At 40.0% G+C, this 17759-nt stretch overlaps 1 protein-coding gene across 9 annotated transcripts in view; it reads right to left on the reverse strand.

Moving 5' to 3' along the window:
* Positions 1-17759, reverse strand: part of DENND1A (DENN domain containing 1A) — a 222496-nt gene that overhangs the window by 47791 nt on the left and 156946 nt on the right. For all 9 annotated transcript variants that reach the window (XM_075112125.1, XM_075112122.1, XM_075112121.1 and 6 more), the window contains 3 exons: positions 2162-2263; positions 1519-1606; positions 884-924 (listed from right to left, as the gene is read on the reverse strand). In XM_075112125.1, coding sequence (XP_074968226.1) covers positions 884-924; positions 1519-1606; positions 2162-2263 — 231 coding nt within the window. The remainder of the gene's footprint in view (positions 1-883; positions 925-1518; positions 1607-2161; positions 2264-17759) is intronic.

Raw genomic sequence — 17759 nt, forward strand, 5'->3', positions numbered from 1 at the left:
CCTTCCAACCCCCGCCATTCTGTGATTCTGTGATATTTTTACATTCAATGTCAGCCATTCCCTTTTCTTATAATTTTAAAATTACTTGTCATCCTATGTATTTCTATATATTTACAGATATATATTTGCCTATCTAACTATATGATGGGATTTTTTTGCATTACTGATATAAAATATATTTAATTCAAAATTATCAAGATAATTGATAATTTTGTGTACGGAACATAGTTCCATTCATAGCCAGGACGAGAGGCAAATTGACTGCTGCAATACTCAATTCTGTCAGAAAACAAATCAGTCTTTCCTACTCACTCATACCCATAAACCAGAAATATTTTACTTTTCAATACATTCCATTTTATGCATCAAAAGAAACTTTTAAAGTCAGCTGTAATAATACGTTATTCTCTAAAAATATTTAAATTTTTAATTTATACAGCTAGAGCACTAAGCCAAAGAGATCCAAAACCATCCCAAGCAGTGCTGTCCCCATTCAGCACTTCACACCATTTGGCTTTATGAAGAGCTTTTTGGTGTAACAATGTTCTTTTTTGTTTCCCTTTCTATTAAAAGGAAAGAGAAACCACATTATTTTGCCAAACGACAATAACTTATTTCCAACTGTCTCCAAGACATTAAATGCGGGATTCAAAAACTTGAGAATTCCTATGGTGACTTTTTTTTTAGTGTATTTTTTAGTTCTGTGCTTTACTTCATCTGAAGAGCCTGTTAGTTTCTTGCAGCCGTGCTCAGGTTGGTCACAGCTGAACAGTGCAGCAAACAGGTTAGTCCTGCTCATGAGGACAGGGTTAACAGCCATACAGAACTGCGCAGTGGTCCAGTAAGAATTAGAATGTCTCTTGGACTAATATTGTGTCCTTACCCTTACTGTAGAGAGCCACTGGTGGTACAATTTGTCGCTACCTAGAGAGAATCACAAAAACAAACAAAATGTAACTCTACCAAATAGAAAACAAGCTAGAAATGTGAAGTGTTAGTGGTCCTAGGAGCATGAACAGTACGGAAACCAGACGGGACAACCATCCTTTCCTTTTAATGGAAACACAACAGCAAAAAATTGACAGGATATCTACTATTTTTCTTTGACTTGCTAAGAGGTGTTTCTATGTTACCTTGGGCTGTCTTTCAGACATTTGAGAACAGTGAGATTTTTTTTTTTTTTTTTTTTTTAAGATCACTAAAAGAAATTTGAGGTGGTTCTGGTTAGTGCCAAGGTTTTTCAGAATCTGCCATTTCAGGAACTCTTTTAGTTGTACTTTAGCCAAGTAGTCAAGCTGAGGTTTTGTAAGACTGAACAGACTTTGTTTGGACTACAAGACATTACTCAAAGTTCTTGACAGAAGAAAGAACAAAAATTTAAGACACTTCAGCTCCAGGGATCACTACAGCCCCAGTTATTTAGGTGAGGATCCACAGCGACCCACTACATTGTCACGGCCTACAAACAGTAAGCCAAGAACACCCTCTGAAATGACTTTAAAATACTGTATTTCTTACCTGCATATTCTCCCATATTTATCTCTTCTTCAAAAACATCACTGAAGCCCTCTCCAGAGTTAAGGAGATCCAGACGGCCATCAATGAACTACATCAACGTTAAAAGAGAGCGTAAACAAATCAACCATCCCATCCTTTACCTTTTCAGAAGGACTTTATTCTGCATTTGCTAGGCTAACCCCAATGCTCTTATTGGGAAGGGGCTCTAAATAGAATGAAAATACAACCGCAACAGGCAAAATGTTTACCAATGCAAGAAGGTATGCTGTTTCACTGAAAAGACAGCATCCATGTGTTTGTCTCTATATGCACAGGTTTTCAGCTTCCCTGAAGCAGTAATATCATGTTTAACAGCAATATGCTTTCTGTACAAAGTTTACAGCAGATATATTGCGTGTAGGTATGCTCAGGTCAAAACTGAGCAGAGACACCTTTAGGGAAAAAACCATACACCTCTTACAATAAAGAACGCCTTGTCACCTGACTCTGAGAAAAGCCAGCAAGCAGGAATTAAGGTGCTGCCAACTACATGAATTTTCCTCATTATGTGGCTGACAGACCAAGGAATATAGGAACAGCCTTCGAAAAAACCAGTTGCATTGTTACAGAATCTGCTTCTACATTAGAGCAATTAAGTCAGTACCTGCTTAAAGAGCTGGAGCTGAATGGCATTCTGAAGAAACTGCCTCATGACAGCAGAACGATGGGACACGAACGTTTCTTCACAGAAAGTGATGGGTTCACCCTGCAGAGTTCAGAGCATTAAACGCTGAAAAAGCTTGGTCTGAATCCATTTGAACCCACTGTATCCATTTTACCTACTTCCCTTCCAAAACAAATAGATAAATAAAGTGGGCCTTTATAACATTGAGTAAACTGTAGGTCATCTCTGGGATTCTATCACGACTGTGAAACAGGTTGGAAACTGGCAAATTACATATAATCAAAATAAAACACATATGCTTTATGCACACTTTGGTAATGCTGGTGGAGGAGCTTTCATCATCCAAAAAAAGGTAATTTTACTTAACATCCCCAAAATATGACACACAGTCACCTGGATTTTGTATATTCTGCTTATCCGCCTCAGTAGACGCAGGCAGTTTACCTGCCCAGACAAGTCAGGATGTCTACGCTGTTGTCTCCACAGTTCAGACAGATTAGACTTTCAGCTACCAAATGAGTGAAATTTCCCTTTTTCACAACCTTGATGGTGAAAGACAGAAATTGTTTTGCAGCTCTGCTTTTATTTTAATGAGTTAATACTGAAGTCTGCTCTGCATCTGCCATAAGGGCAAAAATTTCCTCTACACTTAATACTCAAAGTTGCAAGCAAATATATTTATGGAATTTAAAAAAAGAAAGTAAAAAAGAATTATAAAATTATCCTGATATATAGTTAATATGGAGGCTTTTTCATACTCATATTAAAATATATTTGGACTCTTCATCTGCTGAGTGTTTAAAATCAACATTAGATAGCAAAAAACCTTGAAGGATTCCCTTTAAAAAGGTGGTATCATTCCATTTCATAGAGCTTTTTATATTATCAATCTCATTTACCATTGGTTGTGTAAAGTCAGGATACCAGGGCCACTAAAATGACTGTGCTCAAAAAACCCTGTGCCACAGCACTGCTTTGACCATACTGGGTTTTCCCCACCAATGTATGTGGGAAGCCACTACATGGCCCCAGGACCTAACCGCCCAACATCTAATCCACCCTAAAAGGATACTACATCTTCAAGGCTATGTTGGGCAAACTGCGACGACACTCACATTTCTTAAAATCCATAGGTATTCACCTTTTTCTCTGGGTACACAATCAGTCCAACTTAGTCATGGGTACGTTTGCTGCTGAGGTCCAGTACTACCCCCGAGCTCAGCAACCGGACGGCTGGCACTCACTGCTGATTGCCCATCCTCTGACATAACTCAACAAGAGCAAGTGCAAGGCCCTGCCCCCGGGGAGGAACAGCCCCACACACCAGCACAGGCTGGGGGCTAAACTACTGGAAAGTGGCTCCACTGAGAAGGACCTGGGAGTGCTGGTGGACAACAAGCTGACCATGAGCCAGCACCGTGCCTTTGAGGCCAAGGTGGCCAACGGTGTCTTGGGATGCATTCAAAGGAGCGTGGCCAGCAGGGTGAGGGAGGTTATCCTCCCCCTCTGCTCTGCCCCAGTGAGACCACATTTGGAATACTGTGTCCAGTTCTGGGCCCCCCAGTTTCAGAAGGACAGGGAACTGCTCGAGCAAGGCCAGCGCAGAGCTGCCAAAGTGATCAGGGGGCTGGAACATCTCCCTTATGAGGAAAGGCTGACCGACTGGGGTCTGTTCAGCCTGGAGAAGAGAAGACCGAGGGGGGATTTCATAAATACCTATAAATATCTAAAGGGTGGGTGTCAGGATGATGGGACTGGACTCTTTTCAGTGGTGCCCAACAACAGGCCAAGGGGCAACGGGCACAAGCTGGAACACAGGAAGTTCCACCTCAACATGAGAAAAAAACCCTTCCCTGTGCGGGTGCCAGAGCAGGGGCACAGGCTTCCCAGGGAGGCTGTGGGGTCCCTTCCCTGGAGACATTCACCCCCCGCCTGGACGCGGCCCTGTGCCCCTGCTCTGGGGGTGCCTGCTCAAGCAGGGGGTGGGACGGGATGAGCTCCAGAGGGCCCTTCCAACCCCCACCGTTCTGGGGTTCTGTGATTCTGTGATAACTGACCTCGCCACTGCAACCAAACGGTGTAAACAGTCGTATTGGGGTTTAGTGCAATTTATGAGGAAAGGGAAAGGAGTTATTTGGGCTTCAAATAATCAGACCACAGTAATAAAATTCTTCCTGGCCCCCAATGAACTGGACAACCAGCATCACCAAGATGATGCACCACGTACCTCACCTCTAACCCAGCAGTCATCACAGGCCAGAGGTCACAGATCGTTCATATAATGAGGAAAAGGATCAATTGCAGGTGACTAAGCACAGGACAGATCTCTTTCAAAGAGGGAAAAAGTCACTCTTATGATAGCTTTTTTCACCTTTTCCTTGGGCCAATGAATTTCCATGGTTTTGGAAAAGAAAGCAGGTTTCTTATGTGACAACTACAGTTTCAGGGTAATTAATTTTAAAAATAATAACCTGTCTTTGATTTACTCTAGCAGGTATTTACAGGGAAACCAAAATCTCTACAACCTTTCTGGGCAAGAAGCACGAGTGTCAAATACCACTTTTTACTTTCTGTGTGGCTTTGCTCTCATCAGGATAAAGAATCATAAGGCACTTTGTTTCAAAGTCAACAAAGGAAAAATGTTTGGAAGAACAAGTCTGGCTGGTATGTGCCCGGTATGCAAGACACTAGTGATAGCCTCCATGACACAATGACTACTGCCATGGCAGAGGTTCTGTCTCAAAAATCACGGTATGTACTGTTCAAAAGGTTTTAATGCATTTAAGTGATTAGCAGCTGATCACACACTCACGTTTGTAGATGGCAGAGAGGGGCAGAACTACTGCATGACATGGACGTGTCAAAACAAGACTTGGAGCAAGAGGTAACTTGGCAAAAAAAAAGCCATTAGTTGATTTTGAGACGGGACTGACAATTTGGACTAACATAAGCTCCCCATGCAAGAACTTAATATATCACATTCAGTTATTGCCATCCCACTCGAGATTTGTTTATACCCTCTCTCAGGTACCAGGAAGTAGAAGTCAGGATACTGCAGAGCACTACAATTAGTAAGAGAAAATCTTAGGAGACGGCGATTCATCTACATAATGCATATTACAGAAACTGCAGCGACACTTTCCCAGCAGGGCTTGGGAAACAGTACAACAAACAACAGGATGTAACGTTGACTTGACCAGTATGAAGAAGGCTTTCCCATCAAATTCAGCTACCAGAACATAATAAAGGATGCCTGAAAAATATTTGTGTCTGACAGCGATACAATCTGGAGGGGAAAAGAGCTGGGAGCAATACACGACATGAAGTGTAGATTAGTCCATGATCAGAGAAGTGGGTCACCAGAGGAAGGTTTAGCTTTCATTTAAGCCTCACTTACAAAACACTTCAAAGGAAACAAGCAACCCTTCCTACAGTCTAAGAGGAACTAAAATTTCTCCCATGGCCAGAAAAGAGTTTGAACCTTGTGGAAAGGACTACTCCCTGCCAGGCAGAAGCATCCTCTACTCCACTGTACATCCACAGTGACACCGCTGCCTCCTCTTACAATCGAGCTTTGTACCATTCCTATAAACACACATATTGCAGCTGGTGGAGCCCGGTATTATTACCATGTTAACACATTTCCTTCCCCAAAGTACTAATGATTGAGTTTGTTCATTAGGTTGATTAGACCTTTTGACTTCTTAAGAGCCAATTCAGGCTCAACTGCTGCTAGATGATAGGAAAAACTTTAATCACCAAGGTCAAGCGTGAGCTTTTCAGCTTCGAATGCATTAGTACCTCCCACCCTCCCTGACCTCCAGAAGGGTGAACACACTGTTGCTAACCCCCATCCACAGCTTCATTACAAAAAGACAAGCTGGACAATAAGACCATTTTCTTGACAGATTTAGTTAACTGTAAGTTATAAAGCTAATCAGCTCTGCTGTTACTGACAGATGACATTATACATGAGGTGACATGCTAAGAACGCAGATATTTTGTGAAACGAATGGTCTTGCTCACATGTAAAACAATTACTATAGCTTGCCTCGATAAAACCATCAGCTCCTAAACTTGCTGTTTCCAACAATTAGAATTTAGGCCTTGATTCATGAACACCTGAAATATCTATTATTCCTCTCTCCAACTATAAATGCCTATCAGATATGGCATTGCAAATGCTTTGAATGTGTCCACAATGCGAGTGAGGAATCTGATTTGGTCTGTAATATTAGATGATTTCCATATATTTCAAGATTGGATCACAAAATTTTTCAATACAAAAATTTATACATTTCAAAGACATTTAATCTGCAATCTTAACACAAGAGAAATAACCTTAAAATATAAGACTAAGATTTAAGACTCCAAGATGCATTGAAAAAATAGGTGCCTTTTTTTTATGCCTTTGCAAATCTCCCTTTATATGAATATTTTATATTCATATGGCATAATGAAGTTCATCAGGGCAGTGCTGCTAACTCATGACCCCTTAAAAAGCTGAAAAGTTTCAGCCCACATCTGATCTGTTGCCATCCCTATTTTTAAATTGGAATTCTGTTACATGCTAAAATAATGTTTAAAACTACTTAAGGCAGCAACTGAAAAACGAAAGGAGCTTAGGACTTATTTCAGACTCTTGTAGAGTTTCGTGAAACCTGCTGTTATATTTTAAGACACCATAATGCAAACTGAATGATAAAGCCTAATTTTGATTAGCTACGGTGTAAAACAGTTCACCGGGATCCCACATCTTTCAAGGAAATCACTTTTCGTCAGAAAATAAAACTTCCTTTCAGAAGAGGGTAGAGGACCTCATGGAGACAGTTATTGTCAGTAAGAGAAGTATCACCTATGAATTGTCTTACTTACCACACCCACAGACAGGCCAGCTAACTGGTTATGGCAATAACTTTCACAGTGAGTATAAATGTCTAAAACCATGTGGGACAGAAGACAGCACAGATTAGAGAAGGACTTGGATGAAGGGACAAAAGCAAACACAAATGATACTTCTAGAAAGACACACGGGTGCTAAGATAACTCGTGGAAGTCTATTCCCACGCCTGCAACGGATGAGACACTGAAGTGTGCACCTGGATAATGGGGCTTTAAAGACAGCATGTGTCGGCTGGAGAAAACATTAAGATAATACAGACAGGGTTCAGATTAGGTCAACAGTGAGAGTCTCTTGCACAAGCAAAGATTTCACAAACCCAACAGACCACACACAAAAAAAAATAGTCCCAAAACCAACCACCCAAACCTGAAGACTTTTAGGGTTGTCTAAACAAAGTTATGCCATGAAAGATATAAGTAATCTCTTCTGCATTATCATGGTTGGCATGTGGTGCAGGGTAATGAATTTTGTGCTGCTGTATGCATGCCTTTAAACCATGTAGGTGCTCTTTCAAAGCCTCTCTAATAAATACACAAGCCATTAGAGCTGCTCTGTAAACCAGCCACGAAATGAAAAAATGTGGGTGGAATTTAAAGGTGCAGAACAAGATGACAATCTGACAGTCTACAAGCTCTAAGTCTAGTGTCAGAATACCAGGCAGCAAAAGCCCAAATACACAGCAAAAACAATGACATGCAAGAGATTCATATATCACTGTTTTACTGCTACCTAGGTGTTGCAAATAACCACATCCTTTACTAAAATTGGTTATGTTGCAAATGACAAAGTCAAGCCTGTAGGGATATTCTAGGAATCATCATCCTTAATTCCATCCAGAATTATAATGAAACTAAGATAGGAGAATCATCTCACTGATCTAGATAAATATGTCAATGTCAGATACAACAGCAACCAAAGGCAAGCAACTGCTCTGCAGACCTTTCAAGAATTGTGATTACAACGTCAAGGAAAGATTAGCTCATCACAGCTGAAGAAGGATCATCAGTCAGCCAGCAGGATTCCATAAAGAAAATCTGAAATTGGTGACAGACACCTGATAGGACACTGGCTCATTCAGCTCGCAATCGCAACGACAAATAACTTCCCTGTAACTAGTACATACGTTCAGCACAAGAAAGCTCTTTGCATCTGCCTCAGTCATAATGGAATCAAGAAAGCATAGATCAAATACTCTGCATCAAGCAAAAGATACCATAGCTTTATTAGCATTTCAAGATGCTGCTCAGGAACAAAGAAATCATGCGCTCAGAGATTTGACCACACTTCTAAAGAAATCTAAACCAAGACGCTGGTCAAAAAGAGGCTACCAGTTCTGATAAATTAGTATTGCTAAGTGTAATCTTGAAAAGCATTTAAAAAACATGTATTTACCCAGGCAGACTGTACTGTCCAAACACTTACTCTCTCATCTGAATGCCCATTTCCATTACCAGTCCAATTTCAGACTTTATTTCATGTTCCTCACTAGGGTGTATAACCTCCAGCAGAGAGACACCAAGAGCAAATACCCATAGCACTGTTTTTAAAAAATAGATTTACAGATTCTCTACTTTTTATAGCTACTTTTCTAAGATTTACAGTATGAAACAAAACAGGCCATTTCTTTAAATTCTCAACTGTTGCAATTGCTGGTGAATTGGAGTTTCTGACAGCTGTCATTCTTCTGCATGTGATCTGGTAACTCCTGTAATACCTTGTAATAATATCACTGAAGGAGAAATATAAAGAAGAAAGATGATTGCAAGTCAGTCAAATCACTGACACCAATCAGAACACCTAATCACATCAACATCCCCTTCACAATGCCACGTGTCAGAACTCACGCCGTACTGTGGATCATGGCTCTATGCACGTACAGCAAGCTGGGCTCAGCTACAGAGGCTTGCAAGAGCTTGGGAGCTTTCTTTCACAAAACATTCCTTGACAGACAAGTCACATGAGGCGAGACAGACACGTTCTGCAGCGCACAAACTAACTTGAACAGCATGCTTCCCCAGGCTCCTAACTTGGGCATCGCTGAATAGTCACAGAAGAGTCGTCTTCTGACTGAAGTACAAGGTGGAACGCACCCCACAGTAACAAAACAGGGGAAGCTTGCAAAAAAATGTAGAGCTGTTTGTGGTTACTGGCTGTAACCCCGTTTTTCTCATGGAGATACTGGAAGTTAATAAATTTCAAAGTTTTGCCTTGTAAGCATTCTCAAAATTCTGATGTAATTCCCTTTATAGAACTAGATACCAACTGGAGCTCTGAGCTAGACCACAGGGAAAAGAGCAGACTCACATCAGCTAATACATTCCTGACCAAAATGCAAATGAAAGTAAAGTGTCCTCAAAAAGGACACGTATCTGCTTCCTACAACCACTGAAGCGATCACTAATATTTACTAGCAGGCTGCCAGCTAGGATGAAGCAATTTAAACATACAACTCAACTTTGAACGTGAAGTTACAATATACAGATAGTCAGATGTTATCAAAATCTTTTTTAACACTATAATTAGGACTCTGTGGCCTGTGCTCCTTTTAGAACCCATGTAATATGTGTATTATTATAATGCAGTGCATGATTAAGCTGTAATCAATTCTACAACATCCAAAACGCCTTCACAGCAAAAAACTTTAGGTGTATTAAAATTACTACAAAGCCTTCATAGAAAAAATACAGAATAAGATTTATAGGCATTAAAACATCAGAAGAAAACCAGCTCAGATACAGACAGATTCAGTGAAAGTTCAGTAACCCCCCTTTACACATTATTTCAGACGGTAATATCCAACGCCATTACAGGATCTCACAAACTCTGCACAAAACCAACTTCAGATAAAAGATGAAACTAACGAAAAATGTGTAACTGGAAAAAATTTACATCTGTCAGCAATGTTTTTGCTTCTCCTTTCAAACTCTTTTATTTTATTAGGATACCTGGCATTTTCATATTAGACCAAGAAAAATAAATAACACATACTCATATTCACAAATAATGAAACTACTTTACTGTAATAGAGCAAGCCATCTTTCTAAGTGTTTATACGGCTAATTCAAGCCATCGCCTGCCCTGGTTCTGAATCACCTATATCACCCAGCCGTTTTCTATCCCTAAGCAACTGATACAGCCTCGTGTCTCTAGAGCTCAAGCAACAAACCTGGAAGATAAAGTGCAAAGAAGCCAGCAAGAAAGCATTTAGGGCTGGGGGGGAAAAGAAAAAAATGAAAAAAAAAAAAAAAAAAAAAATCACCATTGCACAGATCAAGAATAGAGCCATGAAAATAATAAGTAACTTGTACATGGTCACAAAAGTCTCTGGCAGAGCCAGGGAAAAGAACCGAAATTTCTTTAATCCCTGTTCAGTACCTTAAATACAAGGCTATTCTTCCTCTTCCTACTTGATATTGTGTCAATGCATGAGTGTAGGTGTTGAAAGACTAACAAAAGAAAAGTAATAGTATGGTATTATGAGCTGAGAAACCTAATCTTTATCAGATACAGCAAATCTCTATGATGCTGCCTGCACTAGGAACTCTCTCTTTGTCCTGAATATGCTTTAAATTACTGGTATAATGTGTACTGTATATTGTTCCACTCTTATATTTATTCCACAAAAACCCCTGTGGCCTGCATGCGATTTTATCATTAGCTGGCAAGGTAATTTCAGGGCCTAGTTCTGCAATCATTCCATGAGCAATACTCCCATTGAAGCTAGTACGTTCTGCATGCAAAGCAGCTACCAATTCAGGCTCCCTATAATAAAGAGGCCTTTTTTAATTTTAACTATTGTGGAACATTAGTGACAATACAAAAAAGGAGAAAAATTACAGTGCAATTCTTTATATGAGTTATTTTATACTACGACAAAATATAAAAGCGTGCTTGGAAACACAATCTACACAAAGTACTTCCTATGAGATAAATGACAAGGGTTTTTTGTTTCATTTATTAAAGCTCAAGAGAATACAAAATATTTTATTATAATACGAAAAAAATCTCTGCAAAAATGATAAATGATTGGTCAAGGTTTAAAAATGACCAGCATGCCTAAAGGTCACGAATGTTAATATTTTGCTTTCTTTTGATTTCTTAGATACATGTAAACAGCTAAAACTCATCCAAATCAATGAAGCTTCCAGGATTCACCTGGGTAAATACGTTGAAAATACAGTTTTGTGTAAGATGTATACCATTCCTTTGCATCGTGACCCACCAAATCACATTGAATTAAATGCCTACTTTCAAGACTGAAATATTTTAGTGTAATATTTAGATGCTAATATAGATGCAGAAGGAGAATAAACAGTTTTTAACTTCACTAAAGCAATGCAAGAGAAGCTTTAGTCATAAAGGTAGGTCATAAAATCCCCCTCTCTTAGTTAAGTAAGAAAACCCCCATCTCGGTAAATAAAACAGAAATAAAGGAATTAAACTTTAAATTTTCACTGAGTTAGAGACATCTAGTCTGTGGTAGATATACCAATGCACAAAATACAAGATTACATTATACACAGTGCCCCCTCCTTCATATAACATCTAGCAAAGTAAATGCTGTTACTGCAGCAGATCTCACTGAGGTTTGATTTGTCACCGTGTTACGCCGCTTGATAATTTGGTGTGGAAGCCTCCACTACTGCCATGAAAAAAAACACAGCTAGAAAAGAAGTCACTTTAGAGAAGGCATTTATCATGTCCCCTGAGCAAGGTAATCAAAGGCACTGGATTAGGAACGCTGGAAAAAGGTTTCATTCCTTTCTGCCCGAGTCATGTAACAGTCTCTGGGGAAACCTAAGTGGTCAATGATTAATATATAAATGCATACACACGTATGCTTGCCATGGTTATTTATCATATGCGTGAGATGGTAATTCAGTAACTGATGCCACTAGGCTCCTAAAGATGCGACAGCATCCATTCCTGAGATCAGCTGGAACTTGCCACACAAAAGACACTTGCCTCTGCACTGCTCAGTACAGAGCATTAGTGTATTACACGGCTGCCCAAACAACTTCTGGGAAGTAACTAAGCAATCAAGTCCTCCACCGTGCACGATGCTTCTCCTCACAGGTGGAAAAAGGCAAAGTGAAGCATTTCCCTTTGAAAATAAATGAGAACTCTTCACTCTCCTTTTACTGTTTATCCATTCCTTGCCAGAAAGAGGCTCAGATTTTACCATGAGAAGGCAAAACACAGACATAGAAAAGGCCACATTAGTATAATAGCAATAAGTGTGCTACTTTTCCATTATTTTAACACAGGTCCTCAATCATTGGCACTAAAGAAGCGCTTTCCCCCACCTCACAATAGGTTGAGGATCCTGCCATATTAGAAAGTATCATTTTGTGTAAGTTAGGTTTGATTTTATTTCCCCAGGCTCTCCTCTACATCTCACTTCTTGCAGTTTTTATTCAAACCCTTTAAATAAATAAAAAAAAAGAAATAAAAGGAAAGAAAAGAAATGCCACCTCTGAGAGACTGAGAATGCTGTGTCTTGCAAGCATTTACTGCAAGATACGTGATCTGTCTCAGCCTCCCAATTCCTTCCTGGTATATTCATAAAGAGAAAGTTGCAGCCAGTGTGAGGAAGGGAGAAAAAACAAAAAAAAGGCACCTTTTCCCTTCACCACTTCCCCTGCAGGTTTTGCTCAATCCATGGTGAAGCAACCGAAGGGAATTTCTGCATTCCTGCAAACCTACAGCTCGCACACACTGAAGCCGAACTTTGCAGCAAGTCTATTTTTTGAGTGTTTGGCCGTGTGACTCCTCCCAGCTCCCATTATATCGGCTGCGCATTTTTGACATGGAAACGATGCAACATCTCTGAACTCTTTTGTGAGGGGGGAAAACCGCCATCTAATTAGACCACATGTGCAAAGAAGCATCTGGCTCAGAGCGCAGCAGTTTACACAGTTCCTTGAGTTGTCGTGGAGACAAGCACATGACCCGCTCGGAGCTGAAACTCTGGGGCATGGATCCAGATGCACTTCTAACATATTCTGACAGAGAGCAGATGGGCAGATATTTGCTGGGCCAAAAATGCCAACTCTGCTCCCCTCCAGATCCACATGCCCTCAATGATAATTTTTATCTTGTAAAAGTCCATCTCATCTGCCCTGGAACCTCAGGCTTTTGCACCTTGGAGACAGAACCAAACCTGCCAAAATTTCAGTCAGAAGAGTCCACAAACTTCAATCCCATTTATGTAATAGTTATAACGAGCACTAACAATTGACAAAACATGATCCAAATATCTGAAAAGTCACTCATTTTGATGCTTTATTTTGGCATTCAATTCGAATCTCATTCATGGAAAAATGCACGTGAATTTCTGTGATTCACACAGTGCGTTATTACATCTTGGCTGGCGAGGCTTGATGCTGTTTTAGTTATTAATAAAGTAAAACAAACTTTGCTTTACATATTCATTACAATTGCTAATAATGATGTCTATCACTGCAGTGACCTCACAGATTTGAGACCCTATTTTGTTTCTTAATATTTTTTTCAACTGTATGAATACATGTTTTCTGTTCTAAATTCCTTTTTTTGACTTTAATGCTTTCGTTCAAATTAGCTCAGCGTTCTGCTAAGAACATTGTCAAGGGAAACATTCTCACAACTTTGGCTTAAAAAAGCCTATCGCCCCCCACACAAGCACTGAACATTGAACATGCCTTGCAGGAGGCACGTGATCTTCTCTTCATGTTAGAAGATTAATTTCCAGGGTAAGAAAAAAAAATGCCTTAGCACAAACTGCCTTAAAAAGAACCACAACTTGTGACTACAGTTGCCTGCAGACTCTGAGCATCCTGTGGCCCAACATGTTCCCTGCGACTGCTCCACCCGCTGCAGTGATGGGCCAGAAGGTGAGAAAGCAGGGTGAATAAGCACGGACCAACAGCAGAAGAGAACACTCGCCACCTGCCCGCTCACTCTTCACGGAAGCTGGCAGCTCCACCGGACCGGATGACATTCCTTCCGGTGCCGCAGGGTACCTACATCGCGGGTGCTAGCTATTTTCACAGAAGGCATTGCCCACTGAAAATTCAAGAAAGCTGGCCACTGTGGAAAGAGTTACTAAATAACCAAAGTATTTTCACTGAGAAATTACCATCTTGAACCTTCCTGATTGAAAACTAGAATCGGCACTGATTTGAGCTGCCTTTTGAGCTAATTTGATAAATGCATATACACATTTGCTCCACGTGGGCATAACTGCTTTGATCCAAATGCACATGGAAAAACATTACATAGCTACTGTAACATTAAAACAAATAAACAATACAACAAACACAATGTTACTGAATTTCAAGAAATGTAGTAGATACTTACCAGTAATTGCTACAGCGACGAATCACACCAGAGCACTTCATTAGCTTCCTCATTCTCTGCTACACTGATTGATTTCCACAGGCGTATTTTTTCATATTTTAGTTACATTGCTCCAAATGCAAAAGCTCCTCATTTAAAGAATGAAACCTGCCTAACAGTGTTTCTTAGTTCTGGTAATGTGATATTTGACATTCAACAGCAATTTAAACCCATTTTTCAGGGTTAGACAAAATACTCAGGAACTTTTAAATACATTTTGTCACTTAAAAAACCCCTACACACACCATGCACCCAACTTCATTAAGCATAAAATTTTCTGAGTGCTCAGATTTATACCCTATACAAATAATTTCAAAGCTTAAAAACAATTCCTAAGGTGCTAAAGAGTTAATACTTCGTACTATGGTCACTGTAAATAAGCACAATTTCAGCTAAGCAATATTGCTGTCAGAGACACAAGGCTTTGCAGGTGTGGGCAATAATTAAAGGTTTCAGCACATCTACCTGGGCGAAGTATTTTTGCCTCCTATTCCAAGGAGGAAGCCCTCTCTGTGGAGAGCAGAAGAGCTCATTAATGAGGCTAATTAGGTGTAAAGGGGGTAGAGTCTGGCATCAGCTGCAGCTTATAGTAGCTAATCATTAAGCTCTGTAATCTCTACCCCAGAACAGCAGATGATCATGTTCCTAGGTGACTGATGTTGCTAAGAAAATTTCCAGCACCTGAGTACCTGACCAAATACTTTTTGGTGAGGCTAAAAATTCCCTTAACCCTCCACATGCCAGACAGTGGAGTCGACAATTTTCTCACTCCTCAATTCTCTGACAATGGACATCCAAAGAGAACAGAACTTGTCATGAGGCCTAGAGTGTGATTTATTTCAGAATTTAAAAAAAGAATCAGTGCCGTCAACACTGTATGGAAGGAAGGGCAGTAAATAATGGTTGGTGGAGCAACATTCAAGAATACAGGTATGAGCCACAATGCTTGAAAGCGATCCCATATACCTCCTCAAGGTTTGCAAGCTCTCCTTGTAATTTCTTTGCATGAAGTAGTGAGGATAGTTACAATACCACAGGGATGAAAGCCTTGTTAATAAATATGTAAAATAAGGATTTCATTGTACTCATCTAATTTGAAATGAGAAAAAGGACATAATTTCCATGGAGAGAGAATACATGAAAGCAGCGCTCAGTCTGGAACTTGTTTTGTGAAATGAATTGCAAGGATGGCAAACTCTTCCAGCACCTCAACGTGAATTTTTGAGTTGATCAGGCAGAACAGATCCTTTACTGGCAACCTGCTACTGTCCTTTTTATTTTTCCTCCAAATGAAGCAGCAGATTTGAATAAAAAAATTTTAGATTCAACTCAAATTCAACAAGAAATAGAATATTTTTCTACTGCAATTATTTTATTGCCTGATGGTATGGCTTGTAGTTGATCCTTGAATTACTTGTGAATGAACACTAAAGCAAAATCTCTTAAGCACCTTGGTTGTAATTCTTGAGTTATCATTAAAAGAAGTACATTTTAAAAGGTTCATTTTCATACTGACCAAGAAACTAAGCTGCAATTTTATATAGACCACCAGATTGCAAATATGATTAAATCAGTATATTTAGTTGATCCTTATTGTCACTGGAATGAAAAACCACCTCAGTTTCCTCTGCTTCTGTTTACTAACTGAAATGTTTAAGAAATAAAAAGAAAAAAATGCCTTGCAAAACCATAATAATAAAGGCTCAAGTGTATTTGATACAAACTCCCCTGTCCCCATGTCACCTGTGGACTTGGAGACACACAGATTAAATCACATGAGCTGCTCAGAGGTGGCACTGGCTCTTATTTAATCAGGAACATGATGAACAGCACTGGTAATCCAAGACTCCTCTTAACACCAAAGGAAAAAAATCTCCAGCCATAACTAGCACCTCCTCTTACAGCAATACAGAAGTCAGCTGCATTGGTTGATTGTATTGGAAATGCTTTGTAGCCAGCATCATATTGTTTTTAATAATTCTGCAGATATAAAGACAGAAACACATTGGGTAATACAGGTTTTTATGAAAGCCTTAGATAAGCCCCCTACCCCAGTACTGAACACACTGGAGCTTTAGCTGCTTCCACTCTAGAACGACATGTGCAGAAGTTTTCAGATGGGTGTGAAAAGCGCTCAACACCGAAGGTGAAGCACAGTTTCATGAACAGAAACATCTTCCCTTCTGAAAGGCAGCTGTTACCAAAATACCTTGGAATGCCTGAAATGGAGATGGGATGGGAGATCCTTGTCCCCTCAGCATCTGAAAAAGGTTCTTGCTTTTTCTTTTTTACTTTACCTTATGACAAGTTATATAATTCTCTTGCAACATCTCACTTCCAGTGGTTGATATCCAAATACAGGATTTAAAAAAAAAAAGACAAGAAAACCACAGATTTAGAACATAAGGGCCATAACTGATCACATGAAAAACCCATCTGCCTGGTGTTCTGTCTCCAATGTGGCCATAAGCAGGTGCTCAGCAAAGACCAGGAAGGTAGAGAGCCTGAATGTTATTTCTCCCCTCAGACTCTATCAGACTGAGATCTTCACCTCAAGATATTTACTGCGTCTGCTGTTGCTTGTGCATTACACAAACCCAAACAGAGGCCTCTCCCAGGTATCTCTCCAACCTCCCCCAAACACAGTACAAACTTCCCCGGTCTCATTTGATAACGTGCTTGGCAGGATTACTGCCTATTGTACAATGAATAGCTCCTTCTCATTTATTTCGAACCTTTTCTGTTAGAAACCTCACTTGATTGGCCCTGGGGTTTTTTTATACTGGAAGAAACAATGAGAAGTCACTCGCGATCCTCCTCCTTCAAACTGTTGGGGAGACCTTTTCCTGTAAATAATGCTACAAATTGCCTGACATTCACAGTATCCCCAGTACTCAAATAGCCAGATTAGACATTTTATGGGGAAAATGTGCAAAAATGCTGTCTGTAAGCAAGAGGCAGGTGTGTTCAGCAATCGGGGTAAGTACATACAAGCATCTGCATTGAACAAGGGCAAAACAGAACTACATTGCATTTCAGGCAATGGTAACAAACTTTGCTTCCCTAAAGCCTAACTCACCACCACAATCGTACATATCCAAGGTTGGTCTGCAGAGGCAAGGAAAACTGTTCAGAGGAGTGATTCCAAGATTTGGCACTATTTCTGCGTTGTTTTAATGTTCCTGACAAGTGCTCCATTGTTTCTTAGCCATGTACACACTTCAGTAATTAGCTGTCAGAGCGGGCCCAACAGCAACTTAGTATTGTCTGCTCAAATCCTATTAATGAAATGCA

The sequence above is a fragment of the Phalacrocorax aristotelis genome, chromosome 17 (genome assembly GCF_949628215.1).
Source record: "Phalacrocorax aristotelis chromosome 17, bGulAri2.1, whole genome shotgun sequence".
NCBI lineage: Eukaryota > Metazoa > Chordata > Aves > Suliformes > Phalacrocoracidae > Phalacrocorax > Phalacrocorax aristotelis.